The sequence below is a fragment of the Bos mutus genome, chromosome 3 (genome assembly GCF_027580195.1).
Source record: "Bos mutus isolate GX-2022 chromosome 3, NWIPB_WYAK_1.1, whole genome shotgun sequence".
Taxonomy (NCBI): Eukaryota; Metazoa; Chordata; class Mammalia; order Artiodactyla; family Bovidae; genus Bos; species Bos mutus.
Window position 1 is genome coordinate 22,018,628 of NC_091619.1, and position 17,409 is coordinate 22,036,036.

Here is a 17,409-nt window from a genome sequence, read left to right on the forward strand (position 1 = left end):
AAGACCCAGCATGGTCAAAAAATAAAGTGAATTAATTAAAAAAACGGATGTGGACAGTGAGCCAGTCTACTGACCATGAGGCAACTTCCTGTCCTCAGGGGACATATTAGACACACATGCACACATTTCTAAACCCCAAAATTCTAGGAGTCAGCGTTCTGAAGCCAGTTCTCTCCTGTCCCAGTATTTGTTCTGTCTCCACCACGGGAAGCAAACCCTTGCTTACCAGCCAAGGTACACAAGAAGGAATTCCACGCTAAGGTTAGGTGGTGTGGAGACACCACAAACCACAGACTAACGTGAAGGAGTAGCCAGCACCAGCTGGATCTTAAACACATTTGCTTTTTTAAATTTAGGAGCATTTATGTGGACAAAGTGATGCAGTGAATGTGTCCCATGCCTTCACTGGCCACTCATGTCGCGGAAGACACTGGGGGCTGTTCAAGTAATTTGGGGTTCCTAAATTACTTGAGTAATTCTAAATTACTTTGGGTTGCTCTGACCTTAGAGCACAAAATCTGGTTTGTCTAGAGGAGTTTGGGAAGCTGAAAGTTGAGTTCGACTTTTTTTTTTGGCTGTGCTAGGTTTTTATTTCTGTGCACGAGCTTGAGCTTTGTCCAGCTGCAGCGAGCAGGGGCTGCTCTCTACTTGCGGTATGAGGGCTTCTCATTGCAGTGGCTTCTCTTGTTGCAGAGCACAGGCTCCAGGCCATGCAGGCTTCAGTAGCTGTAGCACATGGGCTCAAGACTTGTGGTACCCAGGCTCTAGAGCACGGACTCAATACTTGCAGTGCACAGGCTTATTTGCTCTGTGGCACGTGGGGGTCCTCCTGAATCAGGGATCGAACCTGTGTTTCCTGCATTGGCAGGCGGACTCTTTACCACTGAGCCACCAAGAGAAGCTTCTGAGCTCAACTTTACTTTTAACTAAGTTTAACTTCATCAATCTCAGCCCATCTTTCTAGCTAGTAGTGGGCTCTGGCGGCACCCCACCCCCCACCCCCCAACAACCAGATCCCACATTGTGCAAGATCTCTTTCCATTCGGAGGGAATGCGTTGTCTGATGTCAGGGCAACCATGTCTAGATCTGGCAAAACATTACTACTAGGGTGAAGGGAGGGCCCTTTGGTGCACAGGATTCCATGTAAGAGCCCTGAGTGAGACCTGCTCATCTGCTCTGAAAGAAAGGCCTACGGATGAAGGAACCAATGTTTACCAAGTGCCTTAGGCACTTCCCACAAATCACTTGTTATCCATTCAATCCTGAGAGGTCTCACTGTCCCTCTTACTGATGAGGGAACAAAGGCTTAGGGGAGTGAAACACTGTGCTCGAGCTCAGAGCAGCTCCAAGCCACTTTGCTGTTCACGTCCCAGTCCATCCCCTCCCAGGTGTGCAAGGCCCTGACACGTTGTTATGAGGTCCTGGCAGATGTCAGCACAGGGAGTGGCTACAGGCGGAATTTCTATGGACCTTCGGTTTAGTCATAGCACTGAGGCCACAGGAATGGGTTTGCTGCTGCCAGTGGCAATCAGTTACCCTGTATCGGGCCTTCTCGGCCTGAGGAAGCCTCCAAAACCGGTGCTCCTGGGTGTGAGGTGGGAATAGACAATCCCCTACCGATAGAGGGAAAACAACCCTCAAGAGGTGAAACCCTTCAGGCACAGGAGTACTATTCTGACATGTTTCATGAAAATCTTAAAATCATGTTATATACTGTCTATCCCATACTAAACTGGGGCTTCCCAGTTGTGCTAGTGGTAAAGAACTCACCTGCCAAAGCAGGAAACACAAGAGACGTGGGTTCGACCCTTGGGTCAGGAAGATCCCCTGGAGGAGGGCATGGCAATCCACTCCAGTATTCTTGCCTGGAGAATCCCAGGGACAGAGGAGCCTGGCAGATTATGGTCCATAGGGTTGTGAAGAGATGGACATGACTGAAGCAACTGAGCATGCGTGCACACACACACTATACGAAACTGGCTTTGTGAATTTGCCAAATATCCTCAGGCCCCATGCCTTTACTCACACTTTCTTCCTCTTATGAAACCTTTCCAAACATCTCCTGGGAGCCACCACCCTCAACTCAAATGACTTTCTCCTCTGGTCTCAACAGAATTCACACACACCTGTTGTGGCTCTTTCCTCACTGCTTCCAGTGACATGTATGCTCTGTCCCCCAGCAGAGGGAGATGTCTACAGAAGCAGTCTGAGCTCTAATAAACCTCCCCCTAGGCAGAACACCTAGCCCAATGCCTGGCACACAAAGCCGTGCATGTTTGGTGAATTACATTCATCAGTGCGCAGCTATGTTCCCAGGCGGAAGGGGGAGTCTAAAATAGCACAGTGTGTGCGTGTTAGTCACTTAGCCCTGTCTGACTTTGCGACCCCATGGACTGCAGCCCACCAGGCTCCTCCATCCGTGGAATTCTCCAGGCAAGAATACTGGAGTGGGTTGCCATTTCCTTCTCCAAAAATAGCACAGGCACTTGCTCAAATCCTTGAGGTTTGTTCCTATAAAAATGTCTCTTAAAAACTTGAGACACAGGGAAAGGGTCCTCTTCAGAGCACCCCCACACAGACATGTAGTCCACCCATCTAGATCTCTCTTTATGGGTCTCCCTTTATGTCTCCTACTCACCTGCAGCCAAAGCCCAGCCCCACGGCTGCCCGCGGATGCCCTCCGGTGGCTCTTCCAGGTAATGACAACACAAAACTGCCCAGAGAGTAGAGGGTAGGCTCTTTATTGGGAAGTGATTGCTGTACCACAGAAAGATAGGAGTCAGAGGAGACACAAGCAGTGTCAGCCCCAGAAATGTGGATCTCCTCTCCCAGGGAATATGTTTCTTCAGAAAATCCCACGAGGCTAGGACGGGAGAGCCCAAGGTTAGAAGCAGAACTGGAAAGCCTCGGTCACGTGCGGCTTCCAGGGTGCCAGGCTGGGGAGTAGGGAGGAGATACTCATGACGTGCCAGGTCTCCCCATCTGACACCACGGAGCTCTGGTAGGACAGCAGCTGCACCCCTGCCTCTGCAAGGAGGCCTGGAAGTAGAAGAAACCCCTGGTTAGCACCAGGCACAGGGGAAGGAGAAGCAGGAGGCTGGGAGTGGGCTCACAAGCCTTGATTTCTGACATCAGTATTGCAACAGGGGTGGTGGTCTCAGAACGGAAGAGCTGAGACAGAGGGAACAAAGGGCTCTGGTCAGCTCCCTCACTATTCCAGTAGCTTCAGGAACACCCTGACCATCAGGCAAGGCAGGGGAGGAAAGATTAGCCACAAAGAGCCAAAGCCACCAGCTGGACTTGTTGGCTGGCAGTTTTATCCAGACCATTAGCAAGGGAGAAAAGCAGGGGAAAAGTTCCTCTTGGCATCTGGCAAGGACATTGATACCAGGCCCCCTGAGGCCTGTGGACACTCATTCTCTGTCATACTTGGAAGTGCCCCAGGACCCCGAGCAGGTGGTGCCAGGGGCCTGAGGCAAGTCCAAGATGCCCACGACTGCTGGAGGGGATGCTCAGACAGACTTTGTTGGATCAGGCTGACCACCACCCAGCCCTGCCATCAGGAAACCTGCAACTCAGTGGCTCTGAACTCCAGGATACACTTCTATAGGCCGTCTCAAACTGAGTCCTTAACCTGGTGAGCACCTGGCTAGTAACAGGGGCTCTGGGGTCCCACCCCTGCCGCATGGCTCTGCAACCTCAGATAAGGCAGTTAATCTCGCAATTCCACATCCAGCCCCACATGTTCTGGAAACTGCTGCAGATCCAGTGATGCCTACAGGCATGAAGAGGGGCTGAAGGAGGCAGAAATCCACAGACTGCAATCCCAGGACAGAGCCCTCCCCACACACACACAGCCGTCCCTGCCTCCAGGGCACTGGCCAGCCCCACAGGCCCTCCTCACCAATCATGGTCGGCAGCATCGCAGGGTTGGAGGCCTGAGACCGGAACATGAGCAGCGGCTGGCCAGGGTGGAGAGGCACTTCTGGTCTGAAGACAGCTCCGTTGAGCGCCTGCAGCACAGGCTTGGTGCCCTGGACCAAGCCCACAGCCTGGTAGGGGGCACCTGCCAGGGCCACGGTCAGCAGGCATTCCCCAAAGTCCTGCTTCCCTGGTGTGGCAGGGTTGTGGGAGGTGGTCACCTGCAGAGAGGAGGCAAAGAGGCACAGTGACGCCCACTCCCTCCCTTGGCCTAAATGCCAATCTGTAGGGCATCAGCCTGGCCGCCACACTTAGCAATTCAGGGTCAGGGGAGAGGGCAGATGGGCAAGCCTGGCGCCCCTGAGTATGAGCTTCCTCCCTGAAGGAGGGCGAAGAGATCTACCCGATACAGGTAAAGGCTTGGAGGGGAGGGTGGGAGGAGAAGGCAGAGGGAGGGAGGCAGACTTCTCTCTGTCCCCAGGATCATCCCTGAAGAAGGGCTGGACAAGCAGCCCAGCCACCAGAGGCAGTCCAGCCTGATCCCTCCGGTGCTGACTTCCTGCTCCCTGCACAGAAGCAGTGGCCAACCCAGGATGTCAGAGAGCAGGCGAAGGAGAGGAAGGGGGCCATGGGAGCTCACTGCCCACTGCCTCCGCCAGCTCGCGCTGGCTGAGAAACACAGACTTTGATCTTAAGATGGAACCAGAAGGGAAGACACCACAGGGAAGCCCCTGAGGGGCTGCAGAGGATAAGAGGATGTGTGGCGAGCTCCCGGACAGAGTTTGCAGACTAGCCCAGACCCTGGGTGGGGTGGTAAAGGAGTGCTGGATGGAGACTCAGAGGCTGATGTGGGGCCACCTCCCAGCTCCCAGCCGGGCTCTGAGATCTCCTTCTTGGCTGTGAAGTGGGGGTCCTGCTGGCCCTCTCGCTCACAGAGCAGTTATGCACACAGCACCTTCACAGTGTCAGTTCTCATGCTGATGCTCGGGGGCCGGCGGGGGGCAGGTCATGGCTGTCTCCCACAGGGAGGCACTGTCACCGGCAGGACTCACGCCCTGGGGAGTCCCCATCAGTGAGCAGAGCTGCGAGGAGCTCTGAACACAGGGGAGAAAGGCAGTGCTGAGGGGTGGAGGGGAGGGGATGGAGGGGAGGGGCGGGGAGGGTGCGCACATCGAGGCCGGCCTCTTTCACCAGCAGCATGGCGTTCACCAGGTTCACATTCGACTGCTGGGACGCGTCCTTCAGGAGGCCGATGATGACGGCAGGGGCCAGGCAGCTCCCGGAGTTCTTCAGGGATGATCCTGGGGACGGAGAGAAGTTGCCGTCAGGGTGCTGTGTGTTGAGCAACACGGGAGCGGGCAGTGCACCCTGGCCCTGAGCCCTGGGTCACACGGCTCCTCACCGCCCTGGGGAGGCCCAAGCCCAGGCTGCTGGGCAGTTCTGGGGGATGGAGAGGCAGCCAGGGGTGGGGGACATACTGGGGGTCCACACCAGGGAGGCTCTACACCACTCTAAGAAACTCCTCTCCAGAACCCAGCCCAACTCCACTGTCCCCGGCCCGGCCACCTGGGTCTGCCTGTACCCTCACCCCTACTTGGCACTTACACCCTTGCTGGTCTCAGGAAGTGGAAGCAGAAAGGGGCAACCGAAGCACCTGAGCCAACCTCCCTGGCTCTGCCCCTTCCAGGTATTGGCAATGCTAGCGGTCTACCGCACCACCACCCCGCCACTCCAGCCTTTCCGCAAGTGAGCAGATGTCCAACAGTCAGTGGGAGGACAGGCCTCTGCAGAGTACAGGGGACCCACTCCCCAGCTGAGCCCCTGAGGACGTCAGCCTGCCGGAGAGCCCACCTTAGAATGTTCCAGAGCACAAAATACCCCCAGCACCTGCCTCGTCTGACACACCCACCTCAGCTTTCACTTCACGGGTGAAGAACCCATGGCTCAGAGAAGGGGAAGTCCCAGGGCAGGTAAGCAACTGGGTCAAAACCAGAATAAAGGTTCTGTCGCTTCCCCCGGACTCCCTCCATCCATCCTACCGCCTCCCACAGGAAACTCCGAACCTTGTGGAGGTCCCTCTTGCATCCCAAACGTGCACATTTTAAGAATACGGCATAACAGGACTTAGGAAAATTAAGCAGACTTCCCAATGACTGTGTGCCCCTCCCTTTCTGTCCTCACTTGGTAGCAAGCGGCCATACTCAAATGGAATGTGAGACGCGGGGTCACAAGAACGGGGGTGTCTCCGAGCCCCTCTCTGGTCTGTGGCCTGCAGCAGGCACACCCGCTGGGACTGCAGGAGTCCACAGCCCTCTCTGCCCTCCCTCTGCAGAGTCCCCAACTCACCCTGTGTCACCACCTGGATGGCCCCTTTGGGAGACCCAGCCCAGGCCTGTATCAGCGCCCCAAGAGCTTTAGCCAGACTGACCCAAGGCTTGGTGTGTGGACAGAAGATGCTGGCAAGGGCCTGGGCATTTACCTGCAGAGAGAGGGGAGCAGGACTGAGGTCAGGAAGGGGAGGGACAGGGCACCCCTGCCCGAATCGGCTCCCAGACAAGGTCTTAAGGCCAAGCTTCAGCTCCACATGGAGAGCAGGCAGCAGGGGGCCAGCCTGGTTTTTGGGTGTCTTGGGGTGATAACCTTCATCAGCCACCCACAAGATGACAGCTTGTTCCTGTCGCTGAGGAGTGCTATACAGCCAGAAAACGGCACAGCTCCCTGGCTCCCCCTATTGGCTCCCCTAAGCACAAAAGGCTCCCCCACTTCAAACTGCCAAGAGGGGAGCAGGGAAGAGAGGGAAGGGACATCTCCCTCTTCTCTGAATGTGCCGCCACCCCTCCCCAACTCCACCAGAGATTTGATTTTCCTGTGCAAAGGAAGGAAGATGGGTCTTTGACGTAAAGCATGTGGAGAGTCACAGATCACTTAGACCTAGAGTAGTGGGTCTCTCTGGAATGGCTTTCCTATCTGCCTTCATTTTTATTTTCTTTTATTTTTTTTTTAATGTATATACTTTTTTTGTGTGTGTGTGTGTGTTTTTAATTTTATTTTATTTTTAAACTTTACAATATTGTATTAGTTTTGCCAAATATCGAAATGAATCCGCCACAGGTATACCTGTGTTCCCCATCCTGAACCCTCCTCCCTCCTCCCTCCCCATACCATCCCTCTGGGTCATCCCAGTGCACCAGCCCAAAGCATCCCGTATCGTACATCAAACCTGGACTGGCAACTCGTTTCATACATGATATTATACATGTTTCAATGCCATTCTCCCAAATCTCCCCACCCTCTCCCTCTCCCACAGAGTCCATAAGACTGATCTATACATCAGTGTCTCTTTTGCTGTCTCGTACACAGGGTTATTGTTACCATCTTTCTAAATTCCATATATATGCGTTAGTATACTGTATTGGTGTTTTTCCTTCTGGCTTACTTCACTGTGTAATAGGCTCCAGTTTCATCCACCTCATTAGAACTGATTCAAATATATTCTTTTTAATGGCTGAGTAATACTCCATTGTGTATATATACCACAGCTTTCTTATCCATTCATCTGCTGATCGACATCTAGGTTGCTTCCATGTCCTGGCTATTATAAACAGTGTTGCAATGAACATTGGGGTACACGTGTCTCTTTCCCTTCTGGTTTCCTCAGTGTGTATGCCCAGCAGTGGGATTGCTGGATCATAACGCAGTTCTATTTCCAGTTTTTTAAGGAATCTCCACACTGTTCTCCATAGTGGCTGTACTAGTTTGCATTCCCACCAACAGTGTAAGAGGGTTCCCTTTTCTCCACACCCTCTCCAGCATTTATTGCTTGTAGACTTTTGGATCGCAGCCATTCTGACTGGAGTGAAATGGTACCTCATAGTGGTTTTGATTTGCATTTCTCTGATAATGAGTGATGTTGATGGAACTGGAGGAATCAACCTACCTACTTCAGGCTCTATTACAAAGCCATAGTTATCAAGACAGTATGGTACTGGCACAAAGACAGAAATATTGATCAATGGAACAAAAAAGAAAGCCCAGAGATAAATCCACGCACATATGGACACCTTATCTTTGACAAAGGAGGCAAGAATATACAATGGAGAAAAGACAATCTCTTTAACAAGTGGTGCTGGGAAAACTGGTCAACCACTTGTAAAAGAATGAAACTAGAACACTTTCTAACACCTTACACAAAAATAAACTCAAAATGGATTAAAGATCTCAACATAAGACCAGAAACTATAAAACTCCTAGAGGAGAACATAGGCAAAACACTCTCCGACATACATCACAGCAGGATCCTCTATAACCCACCTCCCAGAATATTGGAAATAAAAGCAAAAATAAACAAATGGGACCTAATTAAACTTAAAAGCTTCTGCACAACAAAGGAAACTATTAGCAAGGTGAAAAGGCAGCCTTCAGAATGGGAGAAAATAATAGCAAATGAAGCAACTGACAAACAACTAATCTCAAAAATATACAAGCAACTCCTACAGCTCAACTCCAGAAAAATAAATGACCCAATCAAAAAATGGGCCAAAGAACTAAATAGACATTTCTCCAAAGAAGACATACAGATGGCTAACAAACACATGAAAAGATGCTCAACATTTTTATTTTATATCTTGATTTTAAGTGTGTTTTTACACTGTCACAAAACACTCTGTCTAAATACCACAATTTGTAAGGCGGGATTTAGACACTTTTTTTTTTTTTTTTTCCATACCACACAGCGTGTGGGATCCCAGTTCCCCAACCAGGGACTGAACCCAGGCCACAGTAGTGAAAGCACTGAGTCCTAACTACTGGACCACCAGGGAATTCCCTGAATTCATACACTTTTGATGATCCTATCACTCCTCAAATGTGGACTCCTGTGAAGTCCACACAGGCCTGCTGGGCATTTGCAAAGAGGCAGAAGCCACATAATCCTCCAATGCTGTGAAGTCTAGGGTCTGGCCAGCTGGACCCCCCGCTGACAACAAAGCAGCATGTTCAGGGTCAAAATGTCTATTTCGTCTTGTGGCTCAAGATGTCTCTGAATTAAGTATCTGGCCACTTACACTGAGGCAACCTGTAAAGAGAATCATCTAAGAAGGATTTAATTAGAATCCTGGGGTTGGATGCAAATCAATCAAGCAGATGTAATGAAAGGAAAACGCAGATCTTTCTATTCCTGTTTCCACAGAGAAAACTGGCAGAGAATGAAAGAAGATGGAGCCCTAATGATGGAAACAGCTGAGGAGGCAGGACTCCCCAGCAGACCCTGCTGTGTGATGGGGTCCAGGGTGTGATGGCGCCCCACGGCTGGCTCCCCTTTGATCCTCTCTGAAGTGCACAGAAAGAAAGGGCAGTGAGTCCCAGAACTGCAAGAGGAGAACTGAAGGGCCAGGTGACGGCTGTGGGGGCAGAACTGCAGAGGGCAGGGGGAAAGCGTTCACCGGAGAAGCCCCAAGGTATGCGCCACACCTGGTTCCTTCCCCACGCAGGCCAGGGCGCTGCTCGCCAGAGGTCTGCCGAGTCAAAAGGGGCATCTATCTTCTCTAGAAGACAAGCAGGAGGCTCCAGGAAGAGCCAAGGCATTCGGGTGCCAACCTGATCCTCAAGCTAGTCTGTGCCTCAGGTCACAGCAGAAAGGAACTGGAGAGGACTCAGTAAAGAATGAGGGACACTGGGGCTTCCGGGGTGACAAGGAGGTCTTTCTTACAAATGCCTGTGGTACCCGAGCCACTGCAGGGTAAAACAGGCATTTGTTCCTAATTTGAGACTAAGTTTAATGATCTGACTGAGATCTGACCACATAAGTAAGAAGGGGACATTTCATGGGTCCCTTACTTTCTCAGCATGTAGCGGTCACGGTGGCCTGGAGAGTTGGGCTCCCAAACAAGGGCTGAACAAAGCACTCTGTGTCTCTCCCGCCATAACTCTGTCCTCAGAAGCGAAAAGCCCTATGCTGAAGGTCAGCCAGGAAGGTCAGGGACCACCCTCCAGCCCTGCCCCCTCCATTCATTATTGGTTAAGTATTTGGGGTAGAGCCACATGAGCTGCAGAAAAGCTTACATCCTGCTCTGGGTTTGTTTGTTTGTTTTTATCCTTTGAAACCTTAAAGAGGACCAGGAAGGGCACATTGAGAGCACAGTCAAGAAGTCACGATTTGGGGAAATTAAGGGGCCAGTGAGCGTGGAGAGTTCCTTAGCAGGGGTGATGAAGGCTGCGGGGGCAGGGTGGCCCCTGCTCAGGATTCTAAGTGGAGGTTATGAAAGGCTTTCTCTTCGGTCTGTCCCCGCCCCACTCACCCAACCTTGGGCACCCCGCCATCACGCCAGCCTCACTCCTTCACTCCCAAGGCCTGCAGAGAACAAAGGAGCCTTTCTCCAGAGGCATGGCGCAGGGGGAAAAAAAAAAAACAGTGTCTCAGCAGCAAGCCTGCAACAGAACAAGCTAAGCCGGCTCCAGGGTGCCGGGCCTCAGCTCTCAAGGCTAAACTGCAGGGCAGCTCCTGCCGCCCCACCCAGAGCACTGCCGGCCGTTGTCAAGTGCAGTCCCTTATCGTGGGCTCCCAGGGCTGAATCTGGTCACTGCTCAGCCCCGCTGTCCCCATTCCCAGCTAAAACATGGCCTCCTCTGACTTCTCCTTCTGGGCCCAGCCCCACAAGGCATACTTACAACCCCCGCCAGGGCCTTCCCCTTCACCATGTCCACAAACTGGAGGGCGATCTCCTCCCCGCAGCGACTCTGAGCCTCCTTGGTGCTGGCGCCCAGGTGGGGGCAGCTGATGACATTCTCATGGTCCACCAAGGCCCGGTCCCGGGGTGGTTCCTGACCAGAAAGAGACATCTCTGGGTGGGGTGCTATGGACTGCCTCAGAAACTGGAGGGGGAGAGGGCAGGAGCAATGCCAACTCCTACTTCTGTTTTGCCCGGTGGTCAGTGGACTCAGTAATAATCAGCTTCCTCATGAATGTTCCATCACAGCAGAACAGACAGAGTCGTAGACTGGATTCCAATCTCAGCTCCATCACTTACTACTCATGTGCTTTGGGCACATCTCCATCTCTCTGAGCCTCAGTTTCCCTATCTGTAAGATGGGTTAATACTACCTACCTCCTGACACAGAGGTGTTATTTTTGGCAACATAATTTCTCCCACTAGAGACAGTAAGCCAAGGCCTTTGCTCAGCTGGGCTTCCAGCCCAAGGCCCTTTGTTCCCACCTCCCCTCCGCCCCCTACGCCGAGCAGGCACTTACCTCCGTGAACACGTCCAGTGCAGCGCCAGCACACTGACCCGACTGCAGGGCCCGGAGCAGGGCACCTTCGTCCACGATCCCTCCTCGAGCACAGTTCACCACGCACACCCCCTTCTTGCACTGGGCAAAGGTGCTGTCGTTCAGCAGGCCTGGGAGGGAAGGAGACGCTGTCTTGCAGCGATGGTGTTGGGAACCACTTGCTCTGGCTCCGGAGGCCCCACCATCCCCACCACGGGCTCTTCCCCACATGCCTCCTTCCTGGGGGACTACAACCTCTCTGGTCTCACTGCTCCCTTCTCAGATGCTCTGGGCCAGGGGTCTAGTGACGAATTTGGACCAGACTCAGTTGAGTTGAGAAACATCTCAAATGTCCCTGAGATGTTAGTGCTTCAGGTGGTGGTCCAAGGAAGTATCCACAGGGTCACTGATCCTACATGCTGACCCAGTTCACCCAGACCCTGTGCATTGCCAGCCAGCTCACCCCTCCTCGGTCTGACGCCGGGCTGTGTAACAAAGCATCACCGTGCTCCATGCTCACAGGATCTGGATGCCACCTTCCCACCATAGCTGGTCCCCAGTGTGGGCAGAAGGCCCAGACTGAGGGCCCACCCTTACCTGGTTGGTGGCTTCTGTGGTCAACCCACACACCTACCTGTGGTGGAGGGCAGGAGAGGTGTGTGCACAGTGATAAAGTCACAGAGAGGCCAGATCTGCTCCAGGGGCAGCTGCTGCACACCAAAGGAGGCCGAGACCTCTGGCGAGATGATGGGGTCATAGCCTATGGTCTGGGGACGTGTGAGAGGCAGAGGGTAAGTGTAACTATTAGTTATCAGTACTGGTATTATTAATCATGGCTACCGTTTATGGAGCACTGACTCCAAACTGAGTACTACTGTTAAGCCTTCCCTCCCTGGTGGCTCAGACGGTAAAGAATCTGCCTGCAATGCCAGAGACTGGAGTTCAGTCCCTGGGGTGGGAAGATCCCCTGGAGAAGGGACTGGCAACCCACTCCAGTATTCTTGCCTGGAGAAGTCCATGGACAGAGGAGCCTGGCGGAGTCCATGGGACTGCAAAGAGTCAGACACAACTGAACAACTACCACAATACCCATTTCTCTCTCACGGGAATTCAAGGGGGTTGGTACTATTATTCTTCCTACTTGAGATCTGAAGGAAGTGGGGCATCCATGCTGGAGCAGGCAGGGTCAGAATTCAAAGGGAGGTTCACCCACCTCCAAGCTCTGGAGCAGCAGGTATGTGGCTGAACCAGTGAAGCTCAGACACCCTTTGAAAGTGGGGAGCCCCCGTGAGAAAGGACGATGCTGTGGGGAGCAGTGACGCGGTCAGAGGGCACGAGGGAAAGGAGGGGAGAAGCTGGCTGCAGCTGGAGGCCCCAGGGGCCAGAAGATGGGCAGGCATGCCGCCCACTTCAACGGAGCTAGGAAGAGGTAAGGGAGAAGGGTGGTGGTGGTGCCCAGAGGGCTATCAACAAGACAGACTCAGCACTGGGGAAGGGGGTGAAACACCAATGCTGATACCAGATGGGTTGAGTAGGTTCCTGTCTCTCCAAGGTTCTTTTCACAAGGCTTAAAGTGTATCTCGTCTTGGAAGGTGTAACTGGGCGACTAATCAGGCAGAGGTATAAACGACTAAAGGCAGATCCTTTCAACAAGGCAGGCTTGACTGGGGAGGGGAAGGACATCAAGAGGAGGAAAGTGAGACTTAGAGGCACCGTGGGTTGAGAGGATCCAGAAAGAACCGCGGTCTGAGCTGGTGGGGAGAGGGCAGCCCCCAAAGCAGAGGTACCTCCCTGAGGCTTCAGAGAAAGAGGGAAGGTTGGCTCCTGGGAGATGAGGGCAGACAGGAAACTTGGGGTGTAAACTTCATTGACCCCATGAAATCAGCCAAAGGTCATCACATATTGATGGGAAGAGGGAATGCTAGAGAAGACAACGCTCACGAGAAGGAAGAAAAGGCACAGACTCATAGCTGATCATGGCAAACACCCTTTGCATTAACTAGGTGCCTCACGGGGCTTCCCTGATGGCTCACTGGTAAAGAATCCACCTGCCAATGCAGGAGACAAGGGTTTGATCCCTGAATCAGGAAGATCCTCTGGAGAAAACAATGGCAATCCACTCCAGTATGCCTGCCTGGGAAATCCCATGGACAGAGGAACCTGGTGAACACAATTTAGCAACTAAACAACAAACGACAACATGCATCTCATACTTGATGAGTTAGATACTATTACTTCCCTGTTTCACATATGAAGAAACTAAGACAGAGGTTAAATGATTTGCATGCTCAGTTGCTAAGTTGTGTCTGACTCTTTGTGGTCCTGTAGACTGCAGCCCACTAGGCTCCTCTGTCCATGGCATTCTCCAGGCAAGAATACTGGAGTGGGTTGCCATTTTCTTCTCCAGGGGATCTTCCGAATCCAGGGACTGAACCTGCATCTCCTGCACTGGCAGGTGGATTCTTTACCACTGAGCCACTTGGGAAGCCCATTAAATGATTTAACCAAGGTCATAAAGGTAGCAAGTGGTAGAATTGGGACACAAGTATTCTGGATCCAGGGTCCACGCTCCTAATTCCAACCTGCTAATCAGGGGTGGAGCGGGGAGGCCCACAGCCCCCACCTGAGAAAACAGGGATAAAATGAGATGGAAACATCTCTTCTTATCAGAAAGAATCCTGGCTACCAGCCACATACCTCTCAGTAGGGGCGATGCTTTGAAGGTTGCCAAGGCAGCACAAGCAGCTGGGAGGGATGTGCAACTAGGTAAGAAGCATTTTTCTCTAGAAATAGCAAAGACCTAACCACTTCCTGCCTGGTCTACCCAGGAGGCCTGCCCCGGGCTCTCTCCCTGGGCCTGGCCCATGTCAGCCACAGTGACCTGATGGGGAAGAGGTGTAGAAGTCATAAGAATCTCAAAGGTACTGAAATGCTCAAGAAGGCAGGACAGTTGGCTGAGCTGTGCAGGTCTGCAGGACCCAAGATAAGGACTCTGAACCAGGAGATGGGCCTGAGTCTGGCCTCAAGTGCGGTCAACTGTGTGTCCAGGTGCAAGTCAGTGCCTCCAGACCTGGATCCTCAACTTTAAGAAAAGGAACAGGTGGAAAATTTCAAAGTGACCCCTCCTCTGGCTTTCAACAATTCAATGTTCCATGAAAAGAAAGCTCCCTGAGAAAACATTCAGAATTGGCCCAGGATGAAACCAAACACAAACAGAAAGAACACAAAGCCTAACATTTCAACAGTGGTTACCTCTAGGTGGTAGAATTAACTTTTTTTCTCCTTTATGCTTTCCTAAACTCTTTCAGGTTTCCCCCACTGATCATGAATTTCTTTTGAAGCTAGGGGAAATATAAAAGTTATTTTAGAAAATCATGGCACAGAAGATTACTAGATCAAGTCAGCCTTCCTAGAGAAAAAACAAAAAACAGTTATGAATGAGATGTGGCTTTTGGAACCACATTTTTCATTCATCGTCAGCTCTGTGGCACCAAACAAGCCAAGTGGGTCCCACTCCAACCCTCGTGGAGGTATAGGGGAAAGAGGCTGCCCCCCTCCCCACCCCTTATAGGATGGTAAGCTCATGGCCATTCCACAGAGGTAAACTCTTCTTTTCTCGTGGGGAGAATTAAACATCCAGGGGAGCGGAGAGGACCCTGCCCTGGTTCTCATAAGTCTTCTTTGTCCACTGGCTCTGAGGCTGGCTGGAACAATGTCCCATTCATCTCTAATCCAGATACACTTTTTTTTTTTTCTTCATGCAGAACATGGGGAGGATGGGGACACCAACAGAAGTCACACAGCCAAACCTAAGGGAGCAAGTTCATACAACCCTATTGCCTCTGGGCTCTCAGGAGCCAAGAATCCACGCAGGGCTGTCGAGGAAGGCTCCTGCAGGCTGAGTCTATCCCAGTGTCCCTGCTGCAGGTGCCTGGGGCTAAAGGGTGGGGGTGGTGGTGCAGGGGAGATAAGCATCTGCCAGGCTGTCAGCAGGCCCTGACTCAGCTTTCTTTCACAGACAGACAGAACCTCCTTCATCTGCAGACAATTGCAGGGTAAGAATTTTACCCTGTTCTCATTTTTCACTCAAGATACCCAGGGCAGAGACAGGGGCTGAACTAAACTAAGGGCCAGGAGACATGTTCCAGGAGGTAAAAAGGGTGACATGAGGCCCAGGAGACCAACCCCGAGTCGGGTTCCGATGTGTCCAAGAAAGGTCAGGTGTCAAACGTATGGATGTCAGGCACTTCCGGGTTCATACCATCTATTCCTAGAGAGGAGTCTTGGGGATTTGCATAAAGGGATTCCCCACCCCAACTCCAGCCCCAGGACAGAGTCCTGATGTTGGGGCAACACAGGAACCCTAGCTTTTCAAGTGGTGCTCCCAGGTGACCTCCTAGCTGCTGTCATAGAAGGCAGCCTTGGAAGACCAATCACACTGCTCCTGGTCCCTCTGGCTGCCTGTGGATGGAGGAGATCAGGGAGGCTTTCAAGGTATAAAAGGGCTCCAACAGAGGAGCCTAATGGTCACGTGCCTCTCTCTATCCCAGAGCCAATCTTTGAGTTTAGCATTGGCACTCTCCCCCCGAACCACACAATGAAATCTTAAACACAAACTCAATATAAAACCATATCAGGACCTCCCTGGTGGTCCAGAGGTTAAGAATCCGCCTGCCAATGCTGGGGACACAGGTTCAATCCCTGGTCTGGGAAGATCCCACATGCCATGGGGCAACTAAGCCCATGAGCTACAACTACTGAGCCCACGGGCTGCAACGACTGAAGCCTGAGAGCCTAGAGCTCTGTATGAGAAGCCACTAGCATGAGAAGTCTGTGCATGGCAACTAGAGAAAACCCCTGCACAGCAACGAAACCCAGCACAGTCAAAAATAATAATAATATAAAACCAGATCAATTCAAAACCATAGAGGTGAAGGCCCAGAAGCCCCACCATCTGCTCTCTCCCTGGGCCCACACTCCATGTCCTTGAGTGCACGTGTGCATGCTAAGTTGCTCAGTCGTGTCCGACTCTTTGTGAGCCCATGGACTGTAGCCCCCAGGCTCCTCTGTCCATGGGATTCTCCAGGCAAGAATACTGGAGTGGGTTGCCATGCCCTTCTCCAGGGGATCTTCCAAACCCAAGGATCAATCCTGTGTCTCCTGCATTACAGGCAGATTCTTTACCACTGAGCCACCGGGGAAGCCCTTTGACGTCCTTACTATGTGTCTAAACTTGAGGCTCTGGGAAGAATCTGAAAACCACTGCTCTGGGGCAGAAAGAATTTCAGGTACCAGATTGAGATGCGAGCTGCCTGCTGTGTGAATGACTGAGCACAGGAACATGGCGCAGGGACTGATGTACCAACAGGAACCAGCAGGAAGGACAGCGGTGGCGGCGGTGCTGGGCAAAGAGCACCAGACTGGGACCCAAGAGGAGTCTGAGCTGGACTCCACACCTTACTCGTCCTATTATCTTGAGCATTTCACATAACCTTCCTGGGCCTCAGTTTACTTATCTGTAAACTGGGATAATAATATCAACTCCAGAGGGTCATTGTAGGCATGATATCTAACACAGCAGATCTCAGTAAATATTCAGTTCAGTTCAGTTGCCCAGTCGTGTCCAACTCTCTGTGACCCTATGGACTGCAGCACGCCAGGCTTCCCTGTCCATCACCAACTCCCAGAGCTTGCTCAAACTCATGTCCATCAAGTTGGTGATGCCATCCAACCATCTCATCCTCTGTCATCCTCTTCTCCTCCTGCCTTCAATCCACAGCCTTGTCTAACTAACTCAGTAAATATTGGCAAGACCCAAAGGAATTGATGACAACTGGAGCCTCGAGTTAAACATCCCTCCCTTTGGGCTAACGTCAGACTCATCACAATACTGGCTACAAAGAAACTGTTAAGAGATGCTAGTCTGCTCCTCACAGAAAACCTGGTAAGAAAGTACAAGGCTCAGCTCCTGATTGGCTGGGGCCTGTTAAGCCATCCCAGGGGACAGGCCAGTTTGAATGAGTTGAGCCTCCAGAGTTATAATCTGTTATCCAGAAACATTACTTAGGACAAGAATATTAGCGTGTTAAGACTCAAGTGACTCAGAACACCAGCGGCTGCAGGCTGCCAGATTTATCCAGAAACCCACACCTGTACCTATGGCTCAAGCATGTCAGCAGCTGCTCTAAGGGCCTCCAAGGCTCCTTCTAGGCTCTTCCCTCAC

The 17,409-nt window shown here is 52.0% G+C and overlaps 1 protein-coding gene across 2 annotated transcripts in view; it reads right to left on the reverse strand.

The window, feature by feature from the left end:
* Window positions 1-2,726: 2,726 nt before the first annotated feature.
* The window catches only part of PHGDH (phosphoglycerate dehydrogenase), a 31,194-nt gene continuing 16,511 nt past the window's right edge, over window positions 2,727-17,409 (reverse strand). For both annotated transcript variants that reach the window (XM_070367403.1, XM_070367404.1), the window contains exons 6-12: window positions 11,821-11,953; window positions 11,169-11,317; window positions 10,589-10,741; window positions 6,269-6,401; window positions 5,093-5,223; window positions 3,906-4,143; window positions 2,727-3,040 (exon numbers count right to left, since the gene is read on the reverse strand). In XM_070367403.1, the coding sequence (XP_070223504.1) occupies window positions 2,886-3,040; window positions 3,906-4,143; window positions 5,093-5,223; window positions 6,269-6,401; window positions 10,589-10,741; window positions 11,169-11,317; window positions 11,821-11,953 (1,092 nt within the window). In that variant the 3' untranslated portion in view covers window positions 2,727-2,885. The remainder of the gene's footprint in view (window positions 3,041-3,905; window positions 4,144-5,092; window positions 5,224-6,268; window positions 6,402-10,588; window positions 10,742-11,168; window positions 11,318-11,820; window positions 11,954-17,409) is intronic.